At 37.0% G+C, this 18,537-nt stretch overlaps 5 protein-coding genes across 6 annotated transcripts; 3 read left to right on the top strand and 2 right to left on the bottom strand.

The window, feature by feature from the left end:
* The first annotated feature begins 4,379 nt into the window (after positions 1-4,379).
* Positions 4,380-6,798, top strand: LOC117896924. The gene is made up of 6 exons (XM_034805464.1): positions 4,380-4,494; positions 4,741-5,126; positions 5,188-5,499; positions 5,718-6,098; positions 6,164-6,408; positions 6,573-6,798. Exons 1-6 carry the CDS (start codon positions 4,406-4,408, stop codon positions 6,780-6,782), a joined length of 1,623 nt encoding a protein of 540 aa, XP_034661355.1. The 5' UTR covers positions 4,380-4,405; the 3' UTR covers positions 6,783-6,798.
* A 367-nt stretch (positions 6,799-7,165) lies between these two features.
* On the top strand, positions 7,166-8,370 carry LOC117896035. Its single transcript, XM_034804044.1, has one exon. The coding sequence runs from the start codon at positions 7,166-7,168 to the stop codon at positions 8,159-8,161; it is 996 nt and encodes a 331-aa protein (XP_034659935.1). The 3' UTR covers positions 8,162-8,370.
* A 142-nt stretch (positions 8,371-8,512) lies between these two features.
* On the bottom strand, positions 8,513-11,013 carry LOC117896034. The gene is made up of 2 exons (XM_034804043.1): positions 10,990-11,013; positions 8,513-10,602 (listed from the first exon to the last, which is right to left on the bottom strand). The coding sequence occupies exons 1-2, from the start codon at positions 11,011-11,013 to the stop codon at positions 8,854-8,856; spliced, it is 1,773 nt and encodes a 590-aa protein (XP_034659934.1). The 3' UTR covers positions 8,513-8,853.
* Positions 10,544-13,870, bottom strand: LOC117896915 (alpha/beta hydrolase domain-containing protein 17B). Its single transcript, XM_034805454.1, has 6 exons — positions 13,850-13,870; positions 13,149-13,674; positions 12,901-13,080; positions 12,710-12,842; positions 10,843-11,110; positions 10,544-10,658 (listed from the first exon to the last, which is right to left on the bottom strand). Exons 2-5 carry the CDS (start codon positions 13,610-13,612, stop codon positions 11,027-11,029), a joined length of 861 nt encoding a protein of 286 aa, XP_034661345.1. The 5' UTR covers positions 13,613-13,674; positions 13,850-13,870; the 3' UTR covers positions 10,544-10,658; positions 10,843-11,026.
* LOC117896914 lies at positions 11,455-12,670 on the top strand. Of its 2 annotated transcripts, XM_034805453.1 has the most exons (2): positions 11,455-12,486; positions 12,569-12,631. In XM_034805453.1, exons 1-2 carry the CDS (start codon positions 11,581-11,583, stop codon positions 12,569-12,571), a joined length of 909 nt encoding a protein of 302 aa, XP_034661344.1. In that variant the 5' UTR covers positions 11,455-11,580; the 3' UTR covers positions 12,572-12,631. The 2 variants fall into 2 exon arrangements, with proteins under 2 accessions (XP_034661344.1, XP_034661343.1); XM_034805452.1 differs by having other exon boundaries at positions 11,456-12,670.
* Positions 13,871-18,537: the final 4,667 nt, after the last annotated feature.

The following is an 18,537-nucleotide window of genomic DNA, read 5'->3' as shown; positions in this document are numbered from 1 at the left end:
AGGCTTATATTAGATTTGTGTAGATGTAGCAGACAGAAGTACACATTTCTTAAAAAGATATTATCGATAGCCGAGAAAACATGGTATGACCACATATTCGTCCCGTTGATCGTTTTGTTCTCACATACTGTTCGAGTTAGAGACGTACATACACAATTTTGTTTCAATTTTTTTCCAAGCCCGTTTCCTATTCTTCAAACGACGCACACTTGCGGCAACAATAGGACAATGAGGTTCTCGTATCCTCAACCAAAAACATAGAATCATAGAAAATGAATATATCTAGAGAAACAATGGCCGATAGACTTTTTGTTGTATTAGGAATATACATATAACGAGAAGGGACGTGTGAGACGCTTCTTACGCGTCACAACTTTTATACCCGGCACTCAGTACTACATCTGCAACTTAGCGGTTATTTGTCAAATTTTACATTTTTTCTTCATCTGTCATCTACATCAACAACACTACTCAGGCCAACACGCTCCTTTAGCTCGCCACCCTCCCCTAGAAACACACACTGCAGAGTCACGGCAGAGTCAGCGGCAGAGTCAGCGGCAGAGGCAGTGACGTGTCAGGGGCCAGGCCATAAACAGCGCGAAGCAGAGTGTGACTGCTGCGGGACGGGGTGGGTTTGGCCACTGAAATTTCTTCATTGTGGCTATAATAATGATCCAATCGGATCCCAATTTGGTGATCTGATAGATATGGTCATTCCCTACGGAATGGCATTTTTAGTTTTCTGTTATCTGCAAAATTGTAGATTTGGGATGTTTTCGCCCTTTTGCGGGGGCGGAAGGGGGCGGGGCTCATTTTTGAAATACACTGGTTTCAGTGTGAGCATACAGCAGTCTGGTGCCAAAGTTTGATGGCTCTAGCTCTTATAGTCTCTGAGAACTAGCCGACAAACAAGACGGACAGACGGACGGACGGACGGACAGACAGACATGGCTCAATCGACTCGGCTATTGATGCTGATCAAGAATATATATACTTTATGGGGTCGGAACGTTTACTTCTGTGCGTTACATACAACCGTTATCCGCACAAATACAATATACCCTATTTACTCTTCGAGTACCGGGTATAAAAATACTTATATTCCATGGCGGATCCTGTCTCCTGTCAATTTAAATTTCTCGATAAAGACGACGGCAGTTCGTCGGGAACAGTAGATTTGGGAGTGACGGGACGCGTTTGCTAAAATCTCCGGAGCACAATATCCTGGCATTGCAATGCTGGCATATGACTGTCAGTTAACCGGTACCGACTGAGCGAATGCGGATTCGTTTTCTAAAGCCGAGTACTCAGATACAAAAACAGTTTTGCTAGCAAAATGTGCAAAAGAACAAATTTGTTTTTTAATTAAGAGGTACATCGTAAGAAGAATGTGTATGAAATGAATCATTATTTGATTTTAAAATTCCCATGGAACTACTTCTATCAATATATGATCTTATATCTAAAAAAACTACTAATGTTTTTTAATAAAGGTTCCTCCTCTTGATCCTTGAACTGATTTTTATGTGCTAACTCAACATTATTGCTATATGGGTAAGTACTCGTATTTTGTACTGGTGGATCAAAAGGTGATCCGTTCAATTCTCCTTCTCTCAAATATTGTAAGTGATCTTGCTGATTATGTGTTGATGATGATATGGAAGAAACTGGAGTTTTATTTTGATTTCCATACACAAAAGCATTGTTGATTAATTGACTTCCATAATTTGAAGATGATATCGTTTGAGATGAAGGAGCTAAAGTCGTGTGTGAGTTATCCTTGGGAAAAAGTGTGTAATGCTGTTGAAGATGAAATTGCGGTTGTATATTTCGTAGTAGAATTAAAATTACATTGTTGAAAGAGTGGTTTTGATCGATGGAACCAAATCCATTTGGCTTTGTGGAATCAGCGCTCTGTGCTGGTAAGTCCGAATTTTCGGGATAATCCTGATATCTTAGATTTTCTGTATTTATTTCTTTATGTATTTCACCGCGATCGGCTTGCTCGAATTCAGTTATAATGTTGTTACCCATTGCCTCATGATTATGATCAGCACATATATGGCTTTTGCGGTTTACAATTCTACCCATTGATTGTGCTGGAATAAGTAGAGAGAGCTCGGGGTTTTTCTCAACCGCACTGTCAGCAGGACGAAATTTATTATTTTTCCAGGCATCTCCTGGTAGCGTTCCAAAAATAATTAAAAAAGCAGCAATTGTCACTAACATGTTTAAAAGAGAGAAAAATATGTTTCTTTTGATTTCGTTACACGCAACAACTGACTTTCTTTCATGCCTGCTGAATATTTATACTTTTTTTCAACACTTTATAAAAGGCTTAGAAACTTTTCATTATGATATCATTGTAAATCGAAAAAAACAACTGAAGAAAAATGTTTCTGCTCGACGAATTGTATATACGCTTACGACCGATAAATAATTAAGCTAATTTCAAGTTAGCTATATAAAATCACACACAAGTAACTACAAATGTGTAGATTTATCACTTAAATGTGTATATATTAATATCGCTAGTTCCTCTTGTCATCCCACAAGGAACAAAAGCAAACATCTGCCCAAATTCATAAGACTTCAAAACATATTGGAGAGCTTAACAGAAGTAGAAATTAAACTATCTTGATGGTAAAGGGATTAAAAACCTGAATGAAAGGCTTATGTAATTTGGCTTTCTCCAAAAGATTTGGGTGAACATATTCACACAAGAAACATGAGTAATAGTACGCAAGGTATGAGCGATTTGAGGCAGTGGCTTCAATTTTGCTAGCCTCTTTTTCGCTCTCTCTCCAGCGCTCTTTTTTTTTTTGTAAATCTGCCTCATGTAAGATCAGTGTTACAAAATGGAACTCACTACAGTTTTGAACGGAAGTTGTATATTTTTAACCAACCGAAGAAGCAAACGTTTTTCCATAACAACGATCCAAAACCTCAATAAATTATCTTTAATTATTTTAGTTTCAAACTGCTTTGAGATTGTAATCAAATCAAATTGTAAAATATTGGGAGCATAAATAAGAAATAATAAATATAAAGAAAATGAAACGGCAAATCTTTATGGTTGTTATATATGCGTTGTATACAATTGGGCTAAAACATGCATTTGCTAAATGTTTTACAGATTCAAATCCGCCAGATTACTTAAATGCAATTTTATACAAAAAAGACGGATCATGCGAGTCTGAACTAATTGTTAACATTCACATTAGTCCAAGTTTTGATAGAGAAAATCTGGAAAAGTTTTGGGTCCTTGACGAGACATATGAGACCACAAAACGGTCCAATTCAAAAATTCTATCTCCGTACTTGATTGCTGTTAGTCGAGGCGTGCCGATTAGTATGTATCCTCTTCAATTTGTAAAAGTAAGTACTAGATAATAAATAAATGATATTTATAAAATAATAGCATGGTTTTAGACAGTTAAGGACAATGAATTGAACCATGAACACTCAACTTATAACTCACAACCACCCATAAGCTTCAACGGAGTTGGAAGACAAAACATTTCACAATGTGAGTATCTTAAGCAAATTAGCAATGTTCATCATTTTGAAAGCATAAACCAGAATTTATTTATGCACAAAGTAGTCTCACATAATAGCGGCATGGCAAGGATTGGCTGTTTTAGTTTAGTTTAGGAACAGTATTCCTGTATTTTTGGCACCGGTAGTACTGGGAACGTCGGGCACTTGTTGAAAGATGACTTTAACGTCGTAGATCGACTCTTTATTTATGGCTAGATCTTGACACTATATCGTTAAACTATTGTTTATAATGTATTCAAATATACTATTAAATATTATTTTTTTACAGCTAACATTAATTTTGTTGAAGATTCAATTATCAAAGAAGATCATGGAATTCAAAAGGAATACCTTTCAAAATATTATATACCCGATCATTTTCGCCAGTCTAAATTTATGAAAATAAAAAAGCGAAATTTACATTACATATCAAATATCGAAAACCACAAATGTCTACCAATAATTGAAAAGTGTAATAGCGATGAAAGATTCTTTAAAAATGTAAACGACAACGATGAAATTCCCTGCAATACTTGTGGCGGAAAAAATAAAAACTTAAGAGGCAAATCCCAAAATCAATATGCGAACAACTTAACGGTTTCAAAAAACCAGTACGACTCTCATGCCTGCCATATTGACTCACAACATGCAAATCGATCTACCGGAAAGCCTGTTCGCCAATCATGTGGCTGCTTTCGAAATCCAGAAAATTGTAAATGTGAAGATTTAAAGGCAACACGAGATATAAAAGCAAAATGGTAAGCTGTATTTTCAGAATCCTCGTACATATTATAATTGTATTGTCTTGTATCATATGGTATATTTTCTTTAAAGTAAAAAGAGCTGCAGTTTCTCAGTTTACGATATGAGTAGCCCTATACCTTTCGTTGCAACTAAAATCGAAATTTTCAGAAAGCGTCATAATAGGTGGTGGAAGATTGTGCCAATCATTTTGTAAGTAAACCACTATTGATACACTTATTGTCCTAATCCCAAAAGGAAAAGTATTCATAAAGTACCCGGTACTCATAGGGAATTATTTTTTTTGTTGCAAACCATCAAAAGTTAATTTTTTGGTTCGATCTCGGTGGACTTTTAAATGAATATGACAAAACAAAGTTAATGCCTTTCGCATTTTAAGAAATATATTTTTAAGAACCCACTAGAAAATGTATGTGCTCTTCTTTATACAATCGGCAGATTAAATAGTCTGGCTGGAATATTTGCAAACGGAAATCTTTCCGTTCTATTTACTACAAATATAGATGTCCTACAGATGGAAAAATCAATACGGCTCCAAAATCAAAAACTTTTTATTAAAAAAACCAAATTAGTAAATGAAACAGATCGGGAAAGGCGAAAAGAACCGACTCAAGAAGGATTTATTAATGATTTCAGAAATTCTCGTATCTTTGATTTATCCAGAAATGTTGTACCGAATCACGAACAACAAAACGTTATACAAGCTAATTTCAGAGGACAGTCAACAAAACCTAAAAGTTCAAATGGTTCCATAACCAAGTTGAAAAATTCTGCAAATAATGAGAACCATTTGTACTTAAATATGCTTGAAGGACAATTACCAGGTAATTAATGTAAATATAAATTGATACTTATGATATTTTATATTTAATCTCGATTAATTAGCGCTTAGCATTAAAATCAAGATGCCCTTCCGAGAGAATACAGCTTTATTATTAAATCATTACAAAGTAAAAATATCTAGAATTATTACTGATACCACGACAAGGGATGCTCTTCAAATTACGGTCGAACTTATTAATAAAGGACTTGCAGCGAAAGAATTTGTCATAAATGTTTGCAACTGTCAACAATCCTATGGGATATTAAGACCAATAAGTGTTAAGAAAATACTATTTCCATATGTTGGAGAATCTGTAACATTTATGTTGCCTTTAATAATTGGTTTAAGGAAAAACATTAAATTTAGTTGCGATGGTAAGCTATACATATGTAGTTCAGAAGAAGCATTTGTGTCCAATTACTTGCCCCGTTATTTGCATTTTCAGTTTGTATTTTCCATTCCATTCCATTTCCAGAATCCATTCTTCCCATTTTTTTTAATTTCGCACCTTTTTCCGGTTGAAGAGTGCAGAGAGAGTTTAATAGGCAAATTTATTATCTATACTAAATCATATAAACATGTTTGTTTCCAGTTGTTGTAAAGACCAGTATGATAAGGATCGCTGCGGAAGCCGGGTCAAAAATCCTGAAACAGCCCAATGCAAATATGGCCAGTGTAGCAAAGAGGACAATGGATATTAAAATACATTCAAGATGTTTTTGTGTCTGGAGATGTCGCTGCCATTGCCTTGATAAATTGGAAACTTATATTAATTTTAATGTTTGTGAAAAATTGAACTATAATTCCGAAAGCGATGCAGGGCTTCTGTTAAACTGCCCACCTGCAGAGCAACGAAATGATATATGCATCATGGAGAGCAGTAGTGCTAACAATAGTACAAAATCAAACAATTCGGTTTTGTTTAAAATTCTACGCTTTGCTCTTTTTATATTGATGGTGCTGTTGGGTTTAGGTAAGTCAGAATAACGAATAGGGAATAGTCGCTAGACATTTTTGTTTTTGTTTCCTTCTTTACAGGATTTTTAAAGGCTGTTTTCGGATTTTGTATCAAATCAATAAATAAGTTCGGGTTTAATGCTATTCAGCCGGGAATGATTTTTGAATGCACTTCTACAACAAGAATTTTTCTAGTTAATTGTTTCTTCTTTATTTGTATACCATTTGTTGTTTGGTGCAAGTGCTTTAGACCAAAGGTCGAAGATTTAATGGCCGCTAGTAGCGAATGGTTGTGTAATCCTCAAGCTAAGGATGAAAACTCTAAAGTAAGTTCAAATTGTGCTGGAAATAGTATTAAAACAAAAAATTATTTGATTATGTCTTATCTTAATCTGAACCCAATCCCTCTAACGTCAGTCAATCAAACTTATTTAGGAAAAATTAAAATATATTCATTTACTTAAACATTTTGATTTTCTTTGTATTTTAGGAAAATGAACTTGATTGCAAACGCCGTCTTTTATCTGGCTATCAGGAAACCGGACATAGCATGACCGAAAATGTTATCCGTGCACTTATGCCAGTACACGAAACTGATTTATTTGAAGATGAAAAACAAGACGATGATGAAAGTACAGCTTATATTTTAGAAGTATTGGAAGAGAGCAAAAATTCGCTAAGCAGATTAGTAAAGTTATAAATTAAATAACATTCTTCAAAATGTAAGATTATTTGTATAACGTGTACTGGTTTGAAATAAAAACAAGAAGAAAGCGGAGACTGGTTAAAAAATGACGATTCAATTCAAACGGACTTGAACAGTTTGTACATCGATGAACGACGCACAGTGGGGCCTTTAATTAATCACTTCTGATATAAATCTGGCGAACGGATCGAGGTCATAGGAGCCATTGCTTAGCTATGACATTAGAACTTAGCTGTGACATTATTTATTTTAGTATAAATAGTATAACTTATTTTGAAACCTCATTCAATACCGACTGGTCTCAAGGCATTTTCCAAATTTTCTTTAGTTTTTTTTTAATATTACATTTTTCTGATTGAGGACAAACGTTTGAAGCCATGGCTAGAACACACCACCGTCGGTCAGGAGGCGAGCATCAGTCTCCTCCCAGTAGTCCCTGGCTGTACTGGATCATTTCGGCTGTCATAGTGATCGCAACATCATGTCTTCTGTATGTTCTCTTTTCCGCCCAGAAGTCTGCTCATGATGGATATCAGTCTGGACAACCACTGGTGCCTGCTACTCGGCTACTCGCTGAGCGAGGAGCTGGCGATCAATCGTGGCGCGACTCCGAAACGGCTGCAGCAGCGGCAGTGGCGACCGCAGAGGAGAAAGCTGCTCGTTGCCACTTCTGTAGCCAGCCGATGTACATGAAGAATGCCTTCAACCAGATTGGACTGCAAGTACAGAACCAGGACAGAGCCCTAGCCCAGATGGCGGAAGCACTAAACCGCAATCGTAAGCTTCGCTCGGTCGCATTAATGGGTCCACCCGGCGTCGGCAAGACCATGACGGCCGCGGCTCTAATAAAGAGTTTTCCATGGCCCGAAAACGTTCGAACCTACTCGTGGAACTCAAAAGGGTCGGGTAAAGACGATGTGTCCAAATTCCGCAAGTTGAGGGAATTTATGCACGATTTGTCCGGTTGCGGTATGAACCTGCATATTATTGATGACCTTACTGTGGATAATCCTGACATGGTACCAATATATAACGAAATGCTATTAAGGCGCGAGAGTGAGGGAACTAAGGACAAGGGAGCAGCATCTGAAACAGTTTTAGTTGTCTATATATTCAACCTGAAGCCCAAGGACTTGGAAAATCAGCTTAAGTATCTGCAAAAGCTTTCACCCGATACAACGTCGGTAGCCTTCCGATCCTTTGAACCTAAGGATCTCAAGTCCTGCTTGGAGAACGAACTGAAGGCTGCCAATTACAAGCTAAGCGAGGAGGCAGAAATCAAGGTTCTTGAGGGAGCACAGCAAAACTTAGATGTATCTGGATGCAAGTCCCTGAAAGCACTAGTTCAACAGCTTGGCGAGCCATCCAACTGATTCCATTAAACGATAACATAGAAGACGAGGACTAGTTTCTTGCCCTACAGTATTTGGATTATCATTGAATTACATTAAATTAGAAATTACATCAATTACACTACACGACACAGGAAAAACCTCAAGGAAAACCTCAAGGAACCAAACCAACTTTTTCAAAAATAAACCTAAACGTGATATATGTAGTAGCCACCATAAAAGATGTTGTAGGTTCACGTATCTTTGAAATATAATTTACGAAACTGTATCTAAATGTGTTAAATATTAAAGAAAACACGAGATGAACTCTGCCAAATTCTGTTGGTTTTGTTTACTTAGATCTTTATAAAGATTTTATTACTATAAAATGTATTACAACAGTATTGAAAATAATATTAATATGAAATAATACATTAGTACACATATGAATATGTTTGAGAATGTAGTTATGTAAGTCTATAACACAAAGCCCCATTCTAACGGGTCGTTTTCGTGTTACCTTATTTAAATGCAAAACTACGGTAAAAATGTTAAGCTTATATTATTCGTAAATTACTACTACAAATAGATCTTGTATTCTTGTTTATTTGTATTTGGATTCAATTGATACACAATAAGTTTTAGATGTTCTATAAATACATATGTATATGAAATCAAAATGAGCTTATGTAGATACACTTTAAAATTGGCTTGTATTTATTTAGTACATTTTTTTAACAGGTGGTTTCTAGCAAAGTATCCGGTTTATGAGTACTTGAAAAGGGTTTTACTTTTTTGGGGGAAAGTTTTAAAGATATTAAGTCTTTATGGCAACTCGCATGTTGCTCTGAAATATGTTTATTTCCATGAAACAATTCTGGTGTGTGTATTCCAATCGAAAGGCTTTGTGGATTAGACGCTTTTTCAGAAGCAGGGATATTACGTATGTCCAAATCGCTTATTGACAACGGAACCATTGTAGTTAGTGATGGCTTATAGATTTGCTCTGAAAGTCTACGAATGTTCAAGGGTAACTCTTCTTTACATTTGGTAGAGATTGATGAAAAGCTATGTCTAGATTGCAAATTGTCTGCGTGAATTTGTAATTTTTCTTGACCATTTCGACAAGGAAAACTAACATCATTCTCATTTACTGTTTTACTGGCATTGCTTGACAGCGGATTCGAGATATCCCCTAATCTATCCAGTGTAAAACTTCCAGATTTTGTTTGGGAATTTGTACTTAATTTATATGAATATGAACCGTTTTGGGAAGAAAATGTGGCAAACAGCAGCCCAGGCTTATCCAAAAGAACGTGATTATCATTAGCCTTTTTAATATTGTTTAATGTTGGTTGCATACAATTTTTTGTTTTATTAATTTCCGGAAAAGGTATATTTTTAGTGTAAGAAACTGGTTTATCTTGACAGGCATATTCTGTTTGAAACCGTGATAGTTCCAATGGGCAGTCCGTTTCACGTTTGACCCATGGATCGATATTTTGAAATAGGTGCAAAGGTTTTTCTTCTTTAGAGGAAACTTTGTGGTTAATATCGGGTTTTCTAATCCATGGATTCGAAGGATACAGCAAACAGCCAGTACTTCTTTGCTTGGTATTTTGATCATGACTCAAATCATATACAAAATTAGCTTTACCCATTTCTATATTATTTGGAGAAGTTTGCTCGGATTTGCTAATATTTTGAGTAACATGACACGTCAATTGATTGTCTGGCTTTATAAAAAATGGGGTTATCACTTGAGAGCCTCCGTACTTAAAGGAATTGATATTGTTTTCATCAGAAATCATTACGGCATTTAGAGAGGTTTTTTTTCTATTATTCGTCGTTTTGGAACATAGTCCTGATTTTTCCTTTCCAAGCACACTTTTTGGTTGATAACATACCTGTGTTGGCTCATCCGTACCTCTTTTTATGCTATTACCTTTCGTGAGGCATACTGGGGAAAGGGAGTCGTGAATTTTGGCACTGCAGGTACCGAGATGTTTTGGAGTTTCAGATTCTAAATTGGTTTTAAGAACATCTGTTTCATTTGATTCGGACCCATTTAAATTATCTGATTTCTCACAGCTGAAAATTACTGTTGATGACATGGATGAAACTTGATTGACTGCATGGAGGGATCTGCTTGAAATAGCTCCCTTGACATCATTGGTATCGACTTTTTGGGAGGTTTTGTTATTTAAATATCGATCTGATAGTTGAGTATGTTGACTATTTATGTATAAATTTGCATTCATCGGTAAATGTGGAAATAGAACAGGAAGTGTCGGGGAAATATTTGGTTGTTGTTTTAATCGAGAAACCAAAAATCCATTTGATTTCAGACCGTTAATTGGCAGACTGTCATCTTTTTTATTTAGCTTTTTGTATCCATTTTCGCAGGATTTGGTTGAAAATTCGATTTTCGGTTGCTCGGAGGAGATTGGTTGGGCTGCATAATAAGAGCCCGAATGTTTTTGCTAAAGAAACTTCTGTTGATGAGATTTAGCGGAATTCTGGCTGGAATTTGGGGCACCTGTAAATAAAAAACGAACACACTTATTAAATGCATTAAACATAAATACATTCAGAAAAAACTCGTGAATGCGCTCAGGATTCGCCCTCACAAAATATGTATAAACATAACATAACATAAACATATGTATAAAAATATGTACGGAATTAATTAATAATTTAAAAACATTTTTTGAATTACAAACCATCATTTTCTATCCGTGTTGTATTTGTGGCCAAAGATTTTCTAGTTGATTCTTTTTCTGTAGCAGCTAAGGTATTAAGGTGTTTTGGACTTGGGGGCAAACTTCCTTCGACAGGATTTAGATTAGATACAACTGCTGTAGTGTCACTAACACCAACTCCTGCATCGACATTGCTCTTTAATTGTCATTTGATGAGTTCCACTGAAAGAAATTTTCTCAAGCGTTCGTAGTATTGTGGATGCAGTTCAACATCATTATGGCCAGCGCCCTGAAAATAAGAAATATCAAGTTAGACGAGTGGAAACGTTGCGATGCACGGCCAGGGCCGTGTCTCTGCTTTTATTCACTACTTTTATAACTTTATTTACTGTGCAATTTGATCGGAAAGAGGAGGAAAGTTACAGATTAAGAAAAAATATAGAGAGCGATGGCTGAAGCCTCGCTAAATGTTCGTAGGCGGTCTGTTTGTACCGATGCACGGTACATCGATGAACGACGCACAGTGGGGCCTTTAATTAATCACTTCTGATATAAATCTGGCGAACGGATCGAGGTCATAGGAGCCATTGCTTGGCTATGACATTACAACTTAGCTGTGACATTATATATTTTAGTATAAATAGTATAACTTATTTTGAAACCTCATTCAATACCGACTGGTCTCAAGGCATTTTCCAAATTTTCTTTAGTTTTTTTTTAATATTACATTTTTCTGATTGAGGACAAACGTTTGAAGCCATGGCTAGAACACACCACCGTCGGTCAGGGGGCGAGCATCAGTCTCCTCCCAGTAGTCCCTGGCTGTACTGGATCATTTCGGCTGTCATAGTGATCGCAACATCATGTCTTCTGTATGTTCTCTTTTCCGCCCAGAAGTCTGCACATGATGGATATCAGTCTGGACAACCACTGGTGCCTGCTACTCGGCTACTCGCTGAGCGAGGAGCTGGCGATCAATCGTGGCGCGACTCCGAAACGGCTGCAGCAGCGGCAGTGGCGACCGCAGAGGAGAAAGCTTCTCGTTGCCACTTCTGTAGCCAGCCGATGTACATGAAGAATGCCTTCAACCAGATTGGCCTGCAAGTACAGAACCAGGACAGAGCCCTAGCCCAGATGGCGGAAGCACTAAACCGCAATCGTAAGTTTCGTTCGGTCGCATTAATGGGTCCACCCGGCGTCGGCAAGACCATGACGGCCACGGCTCTAATAAAGAGTTTTCCATGGCCCGAAAACGTTCGAACCTACTCGTGGAACTCAAAAGGGTCGGGTAAAGACGATGTGTCCAAATTCCGCAAGTTGAGGGAATTTATGCACGGTTTGTCCGGTTGTGGTATGAATCTGCATATTATTGATGACCTTACTGTGGATAATCCTGACATGGTACCAATATATAACGAAATGCTATTAAGGCGCGAGAGTGAGGGAACTAAGGACAAGGGAACAGCATCTGAAACAGTTATAGTAGTCTATATATTCAACCTGAAGCCCAAGGACTTGGAAAATCAGCTTAAGTATCTGCAAAAGCTTTCACCCGATACAACGTCAGTAGTCTTCCGATGCTTTGAACCTAAGGATCTCAAGTCCTGCTTGGAGAACGAACTGAAGGCTGCCAATTACAAGCTAAGCGAGGAGGCAGAAATCAAGGTTCTCGAGGGAGCGCAGCAAAACTTAGCTGTATCTGGATGCAAGTCCCTGAAAGCACTAGTTCAACAGCTGGGCGAGCCAGTGACATCCAACTGATTCCATTAAACGACAACATGGAAGAATTCTAAATAGTCAAGTTGTTGTAATAATCAATAAATGCGCCTATATAATCTAATGCTCCTGAGCGGAAAATAAAAAAATAAAGTACTTATTAATAAATTACCTCAACCCAAAATGGTTCCACAGTCTTTGGGCACCGCTCGTAGATACCGATTCCATGAGAAAAGTCAATGACCTCGTCATCAGTTCCATGAATAACAAGAACCGGAGCCTTAACTTTAGCCACTTTATCAATACTGTTTGAAAAAGAGATAAGATCATTTTGATGTTAAAAAGTGAATTGAAAGTTCTTACCTAGGGAAAGCGTCAAAAAACCAAGTTCTCTTTGTGTTTCTAAATACCACTCTCAGACCAGACATTAATGGCGAATGAAGTATCACAGCCCCAACTTCGTGACGCGAAGCCAAGTCAACTGTTGGCACAGTTCCTATGCTCTGACCATACAAAATTATTGTCTCTGGGCTAATGTTTAACCTTTAAATAAATTAGCCGTTGTTGGCGTCAAAGTGGACATATTAAGATTCGGTAAAGTTTAAACTCACCTATTTCGCATGGCTTGCCAAGCAGCTTCAATGTCTGCATATAAATTCTTTTCGGAGGGCTTTCCTCCACTCATGCCATATCCCGAATAGTCGTACCCAAATATATTGCAATTAATTTGGGACCCAAGGGTGAGATAAAAGCTACTCATCTGCCCCAAATCGACCGCGTTTCCATGCGAAAACAATAACGTGTATTTAGCATTCTTGCTACACCGGACATATATGCATGTAATCAAGTTGCCACGCGACGTCCGAGTAAAAAAAGCTTCTACTTTCGATTTTTCCCGTTCAGAATACTGCCATTCGGCGCGGTCGAAGAGTTGTAAATTATATCTTATATTTGTGTCATCAGCTGGAGTTAATTTATATGTTGGTTCCGGAGGCTGGAAAGCTAGTTTGGCCGCTATCGGTCCAGGACAGGGTGGACAGCAGAACATGCAGCATAGCTCACTTATACTGAACATGCTCAAAACCTAATGCCTCTCAATGGAATGCAACTGTTGTTTTTTTTTTTAATGCACGGTTACTATCAACACAGGACGAACAACAAAAAGTTACAGATTTAATTAGATCGTTATGTTGGGCAACTTTTAAAATGACTAAAGAAAAACTAACGACACTAACATACAATTTAAATTTCGATTGCAATTTACCTAATACAAAATAAAGTAATTTCAATTACTGAAAGGCTACACACTCACATTTACAAAATGCCAATAGAGACAAGAACGCAACCACAACTATATGTGAACAAAACATCACAAAAAACACATATTTTGGTATTAAAAGTGTGACCATATACAGCATGGGAGGCATTTATTGTGGGTACTCTTTACATTGGATATCATCGATTTGCTGTTTGACGCTGTTGAATTTGACCTAAAACACTGTGACAATTGCCGCGTTCACCAAGGCAACTTGATCACCGCTCCATTATCTATTTCTTATGATCGTCCTGGTGAGTGCACTTGACAGAGCTGCACTTAAAAATCCAGAGAGAGCGAACTCGGAATTGTGTAAAATACAAAATACATTTTAAACATATAAATTAATATTACGAGAGGGAACGTTGCAAGCAGTTGCTATGGCCCGCCTCTACTTCTCTACCCACTACATTCTGTTACCCATTCGATATAATTTTATAGCCTTTTCACACTGGGCGCGTCTGTTATCGACATCGGAACAGACGCAATAAAGCTGAAAAGGCGTTTACATTGGCAGACGTGCGTCTTGAGAACAACTGATGAAAGTACAACAAATTTTGTGGATCAAATCAATTAAAACGATGAAACTAACCGAAAAAGTGATTTTTTATCTGCGGGGGAGCAAAATGAACAGAGTGTTGCAAAATGCATGGAAGCGGCGGGTTTGACTGCAGATGTAAAAACCATTTAAGTCCAAGAACAACCTCAGCATGAGGTACTTCTTAAATAGCAATTCTTTATAAATAAACAATTTTAACCATTTAACTAGATATTTTTTGTTGTATTAAAATATTATTGCTAATTTTCAAACTGTTCAAGAATTTTGAAGAAGTTTACCTCCAATTTATTGAATCCATTTTAAAACTCCAGCAATTTCCTTTTAAATACATACATAAGTATGTATTAGCTTATGTGAGCTTTTTCAAACTTTCATGGGCCGAGCAGAGTCCACAACAATCTCCTATCTAAAGTCAGAATTAATCAGAGGTGCTGGTCCACAAAAATTGTATTTTCACGCATAGACAAAGCGGTACTAAGTTGACGCATCAATAAATGTGTCTGGTGTTTCACCAGCTGATTTTCCTGACGTTTTATATCAACGCTCTATTCATATGAATGTCCACTGAAAAATTTAAAGCAGTTCACAACGCCCCAGCTTCAAAAGGCAAGAAGCAATTGCAGGCATTCTTAGGACCTATTAATTTCGACCACTCGTTCCTTTCCCACAAAGCTACAGTGGCTAATGGAATTCTGTTTCGCATTGAAGAAGCTCATTGCGTCAAACGGTGTGCTCTTTTATCATGACTGGACATTCCGTTTCGGCCTATGGAATCGGTGCAGTTCTCAGTCAGTACTAGTCTGGGGAACCGCTCAGTCGTACCGGCTAGACAAACGATATTGAAGGCCCTTCATTGTAAAACACTGCTCTTCGGAATCTCACAGAAGCCCATGTTCTCGACTTTGCTGGACTTTTCCAGGGTCGCACCTTTAGCCTTGTAGATTACTCATACTCTAAGTGACTTGAGGTACGCGTTGTCAAGTCAACATCAACTGCTGGTCCTAATAAGTTCCTGGAACAAATTATAGCCACTCATGTACACAATGGAACAGCACTTACGTATGTACGTCCGATCTCGTGAACAAAAATCTAATCCGACATATCAGTACGTATCAATTGCTCGATTAGAACATTTTCATCCTCCTCTGGTCGGTGAAGCAGAGCGCATGGTGTAGAGTAAAGAAGAAATGTTTGAACAAGTGTGATTGCAACTCGGACTTCGATCTCTCTCTAGCTCGATTCTTTTCAGTCAACACATTACGACTCCCATAACTCTTAACATTTTGTTCCAGGTAATAGAGTCTGGGTACGCATCTACGCCACTGGCCCAGAATGGATCGTTGGACAGGTGTCAAGTTCAGCAAGCGGGACCCATTGCGTACAGTACCCGCCTCAACGATTCTCGAGTAATCAGCTGTCATCAAGATCAACTACGTGGCCTGGACCCATAATTATCAGCAGATTTAAATTGTTCAAAGAACCCGAAAAGCGCGAATTTTGTAGTAGAGCAACACTATTTTTTTAATAAATCATCGCAGGGATGATCGGATTTTCATCATCATAGTTTTAGAAACTATAAAATTGGTAGGAAACTTCGTTTTTGAGTCACCATACCTTCAATTATATGAATTCTATCACCAAGAATTACAAATCCTGTAAAAGATGGTAACATTTTCTTTCAAATAAAATTTTTTTGTGGATATTCGCGCTACAGAATCTATGTAAGAATTATAAGAGTGCAAACAGTCACCGAATCGCGGTTTTTCTATTTCTTTTTTAAATGTTTGGGCAATGTACATATTTATCAATATCTAAGTATGATGAAATAATCTAAGCACCGAGGCCTACAACCTTATTTTTGTCTCAGCCAAACTACATACAAAAAGTTCCCATTTATCTCAGAGGATTTTAAAAATAAAACCTTATTTTTGGTCGTTACTTTTGACTTTACAAAAATGAATAAATAATAAAGATTTAAAAAATTCGATCTAGAGTGAAACCTTGTAAACTATTTTCGAAAATGAATCAAACTACACAGTTTATAGATATTTATTTTATATTCAGTTCTTGCACGAATCATTATAGTTAAAAATACATAATAATTGAATTATAATTTAGTTTCACTTATGTATATTGATTAAATTATTCTTTACATTTATTGAATTTATTCTAGGCTATACACTTTTGGATACTACAAATGCTACTACAGGATACACGGTTGTTCTTTTTCAAATCAAAATAATGTTAAGGGGCCGTGATAATAGTCTAACAAATGCTGATGTGCTTGAGGATAGTAAGCTATTCTTCCATACTGGCTATTGAGGAAATTGTTTGTCATATAGGCATTACACTGTGCTGTTAGTTCATTTAACTTGTGAGAATATGGATTAATTAGGTGTGTCTTGTTTAATGGTTCTTTGACATATTCATTGTCTCTATAGACACTTTCAACGCATTTCTTACGTCGCGTACAAGTAGAATCTGGAGATATAAGATTTTCAATTGTGAATGCACGCTTAGGACGAATAGTTGGTACGTTGGGAACACCCAACGGAGGCAGCGGTGGGCAAGCATTATAATTCCAAAGATTATCAACTTTTATATGGCTATGTATTAACGGTTCAGTAAAGCCGGCTTGCAACCGTTTGTAATCTAAATAGGGACCTGATTCATTAATCGGCGGTGCAGGTAACTTCCAATCGAACATTTCCTTTTTAATATTTTTAATCTGAAATCGTTTTCGTCTTCTTAAAAGGCTCCCACTTTCAAACATATTGAATGCCATTGGATGAAGTGTCCAATATGATCCTTTGCCGCCCTTCTTTTCATTGCGGGGCACCTTAATGAAACAATCATTAAAGCTTAAATTGTGACGCAATGAATTTTGCCATTTTGAAGTATTTTTCTGATAGTAAGGAAACTGTTCCATTATAAATCTATATATATCACTTAGCGGCAACAACTTTTGCGGCGAGTGTATTATGGCCATGGCGGTTAATGATATGTACGAATATGGCGGCTTCTGATCACCGTAAGTCATTTTCAATGGGCGTGGCATTGTAACCTCGCTTAAATTGGTACAAAGCTCGCAATCTCCCTTTCGCGTTGTCACGGCACAATCAAGTATAATCTTCCGCTTGCAACCTCGCGGTTTTCTTAATATTGTTATGAACTTCTGACAATAGCAGGTACAAATATTTTTGTGTTGTTTTTTTTTTTGCCAAAATTTATGAATATTGATTGTTCCGAAAAAATATTTTTGTGTGTTTCTTGTCCGCAACGGCGAAGAATTACAGACTTTCTTAGAAGGGAGCGCGTAATCCAAAAACCGGTGCTAGTCCCGTCGTATCAGTAGCTGATACGATATCAATGGATTCATTTGTATGTACATTTTTATAAAAATCTCTCTATTATTGACACTTTGTTTTTGTTTTTAAATTAAATGAGGTCATGATATGGTCCATGTTCCTTCACAATAAAAATATAATTATTGTGAACAGTCAACAGTTTTTCTTGTAGCTCAATTTTCCAATTTTCACGAGTACTCTTTATCGCACGCCGTTCGCAACGAAGTAGTTGTTGTTGAATTAAATATTTTAAATATTGTTTTTATTAATTTATTTGTATTTTTAATACATGTGTATCAACGGACTTAGCTGAATTCAGACATTACTTGTTTTGTGGGGCGAATGAAGACCGATTTTCATTAAAATACGCCTTCAAATGTTGCTGGGCCTAAGAATGTTGCTTGGCAACAAACATTTGTTGCCAAGAGAGGCAAGTGGATTGAGAGCGAGCACACTTTACTCACGAGATAATATGCAACGTAAGTGAGATAGCAAGATGTAGTCACTGTCGTTCAACATAAGCTAGTTGTCCCTTTCTTTATTTTGTACCAATAAAAACAGAAGGTGTAACTTGGAGACAATGAATGCCTTGCACGGATATCTGACCAATTGAAAAAGATATAGTTACCCATATACCAAAACTGAAATACAGATGAAATAAATCCTCATTGTTTTCTGATGATAACATTGAGTATTGTAATTTTGTAAACACAATGTATGTGCACACACATTCGCATGCATGCATGAATGCTTGTAAGTAATTTGTGGGCGTGCCAAAT

The sequence above is a fragment of the Drosophila subobscura genome, chromosome O, assembly GCF_008121235.1.
Source record: "Drosophila subobscura isolate 14011-0131.10 chromosome O, UCBerk_Dsub_1.0, whole genome shotgun sequence".
Classification (NCBI taxonomy): domain Eukaryota; kingdom Metazoa; phylum Arthropoda; class Insecta; order Diptera; family Drosophilidae; genus Drosophila; species Drosophila subobscura.
Note: the sequence above shows the minus strand (reverse complement) of the source record. Positions and strands in the feature narration are given on the sequence as shown.

Coding starts and splice junctions, on each gene's coding strand:
- LOC117896924 (XM_034805464.1), top strand. CDS start 4,406: ATGAGTAGCCCTATACCTTTCGTTGCAACTAAAATCGAAATTTTCAGA. Junction 4,495..4,740: donor AAGATTGTGCCAATCATTTT/GTAAGTAAACCA, acceptor TACAATCGGCAG/ATTAAATAGTCTGGCTGGAA. Junction 5,500..5,717: donor CATTAAATTTAGTTGCGATG/GTAAGCTATACA, acceptor GTTTGTTTCCAG/TTGTTGTAAAGACCAGTATG.
- LOC117896035 (XM_034804044.1), top strand. CDS start 7,166: ATGGCTAGAACACACCACCGTCGGTCAGGAGGCGAGCATCAGTCTCCT.
- LOC117896034 (XM_034804043.1), bottom strand. CDS start 11,013: ATGTCGATGCAGGAGTTGGTGTTA. Junction 10,603..10,989: donor CGATGCAGGAGTTGGTGTTA/GTGACACTACAG, acceptor AAGTTTCTTTAG/CAAAAACATTCGGGCTCTTA.
- LOC117896914 (XM_034805452.1), top strand. CDS start 11,581: ATGGCTAGAACACACCACCGTCGGTCAGGGGGCGAGCATCAGTCTCCT.
- LOC117896915 (XM_034805454.1), bottom strand. CDS start 13,612: ATGTTCAGTATAAGTGAGCTATGCTGCATGTTCTGCTGTCCACCCTGT. Junction 13,081..13,148: donor TGGCAAGCCATGCGAAATAG/GTGAGTTTAAAC, acceptor ATTTATTTAAAG/GTTAAACATTAGCCCAGAGA. Junction 12,843..12,900: donor TTTTTTGACGCTTTCCCTAG/GTAAGAACTTTC, acceptor TTTTTCAAACAG/TATTGATAAAGTGGCTAAAG.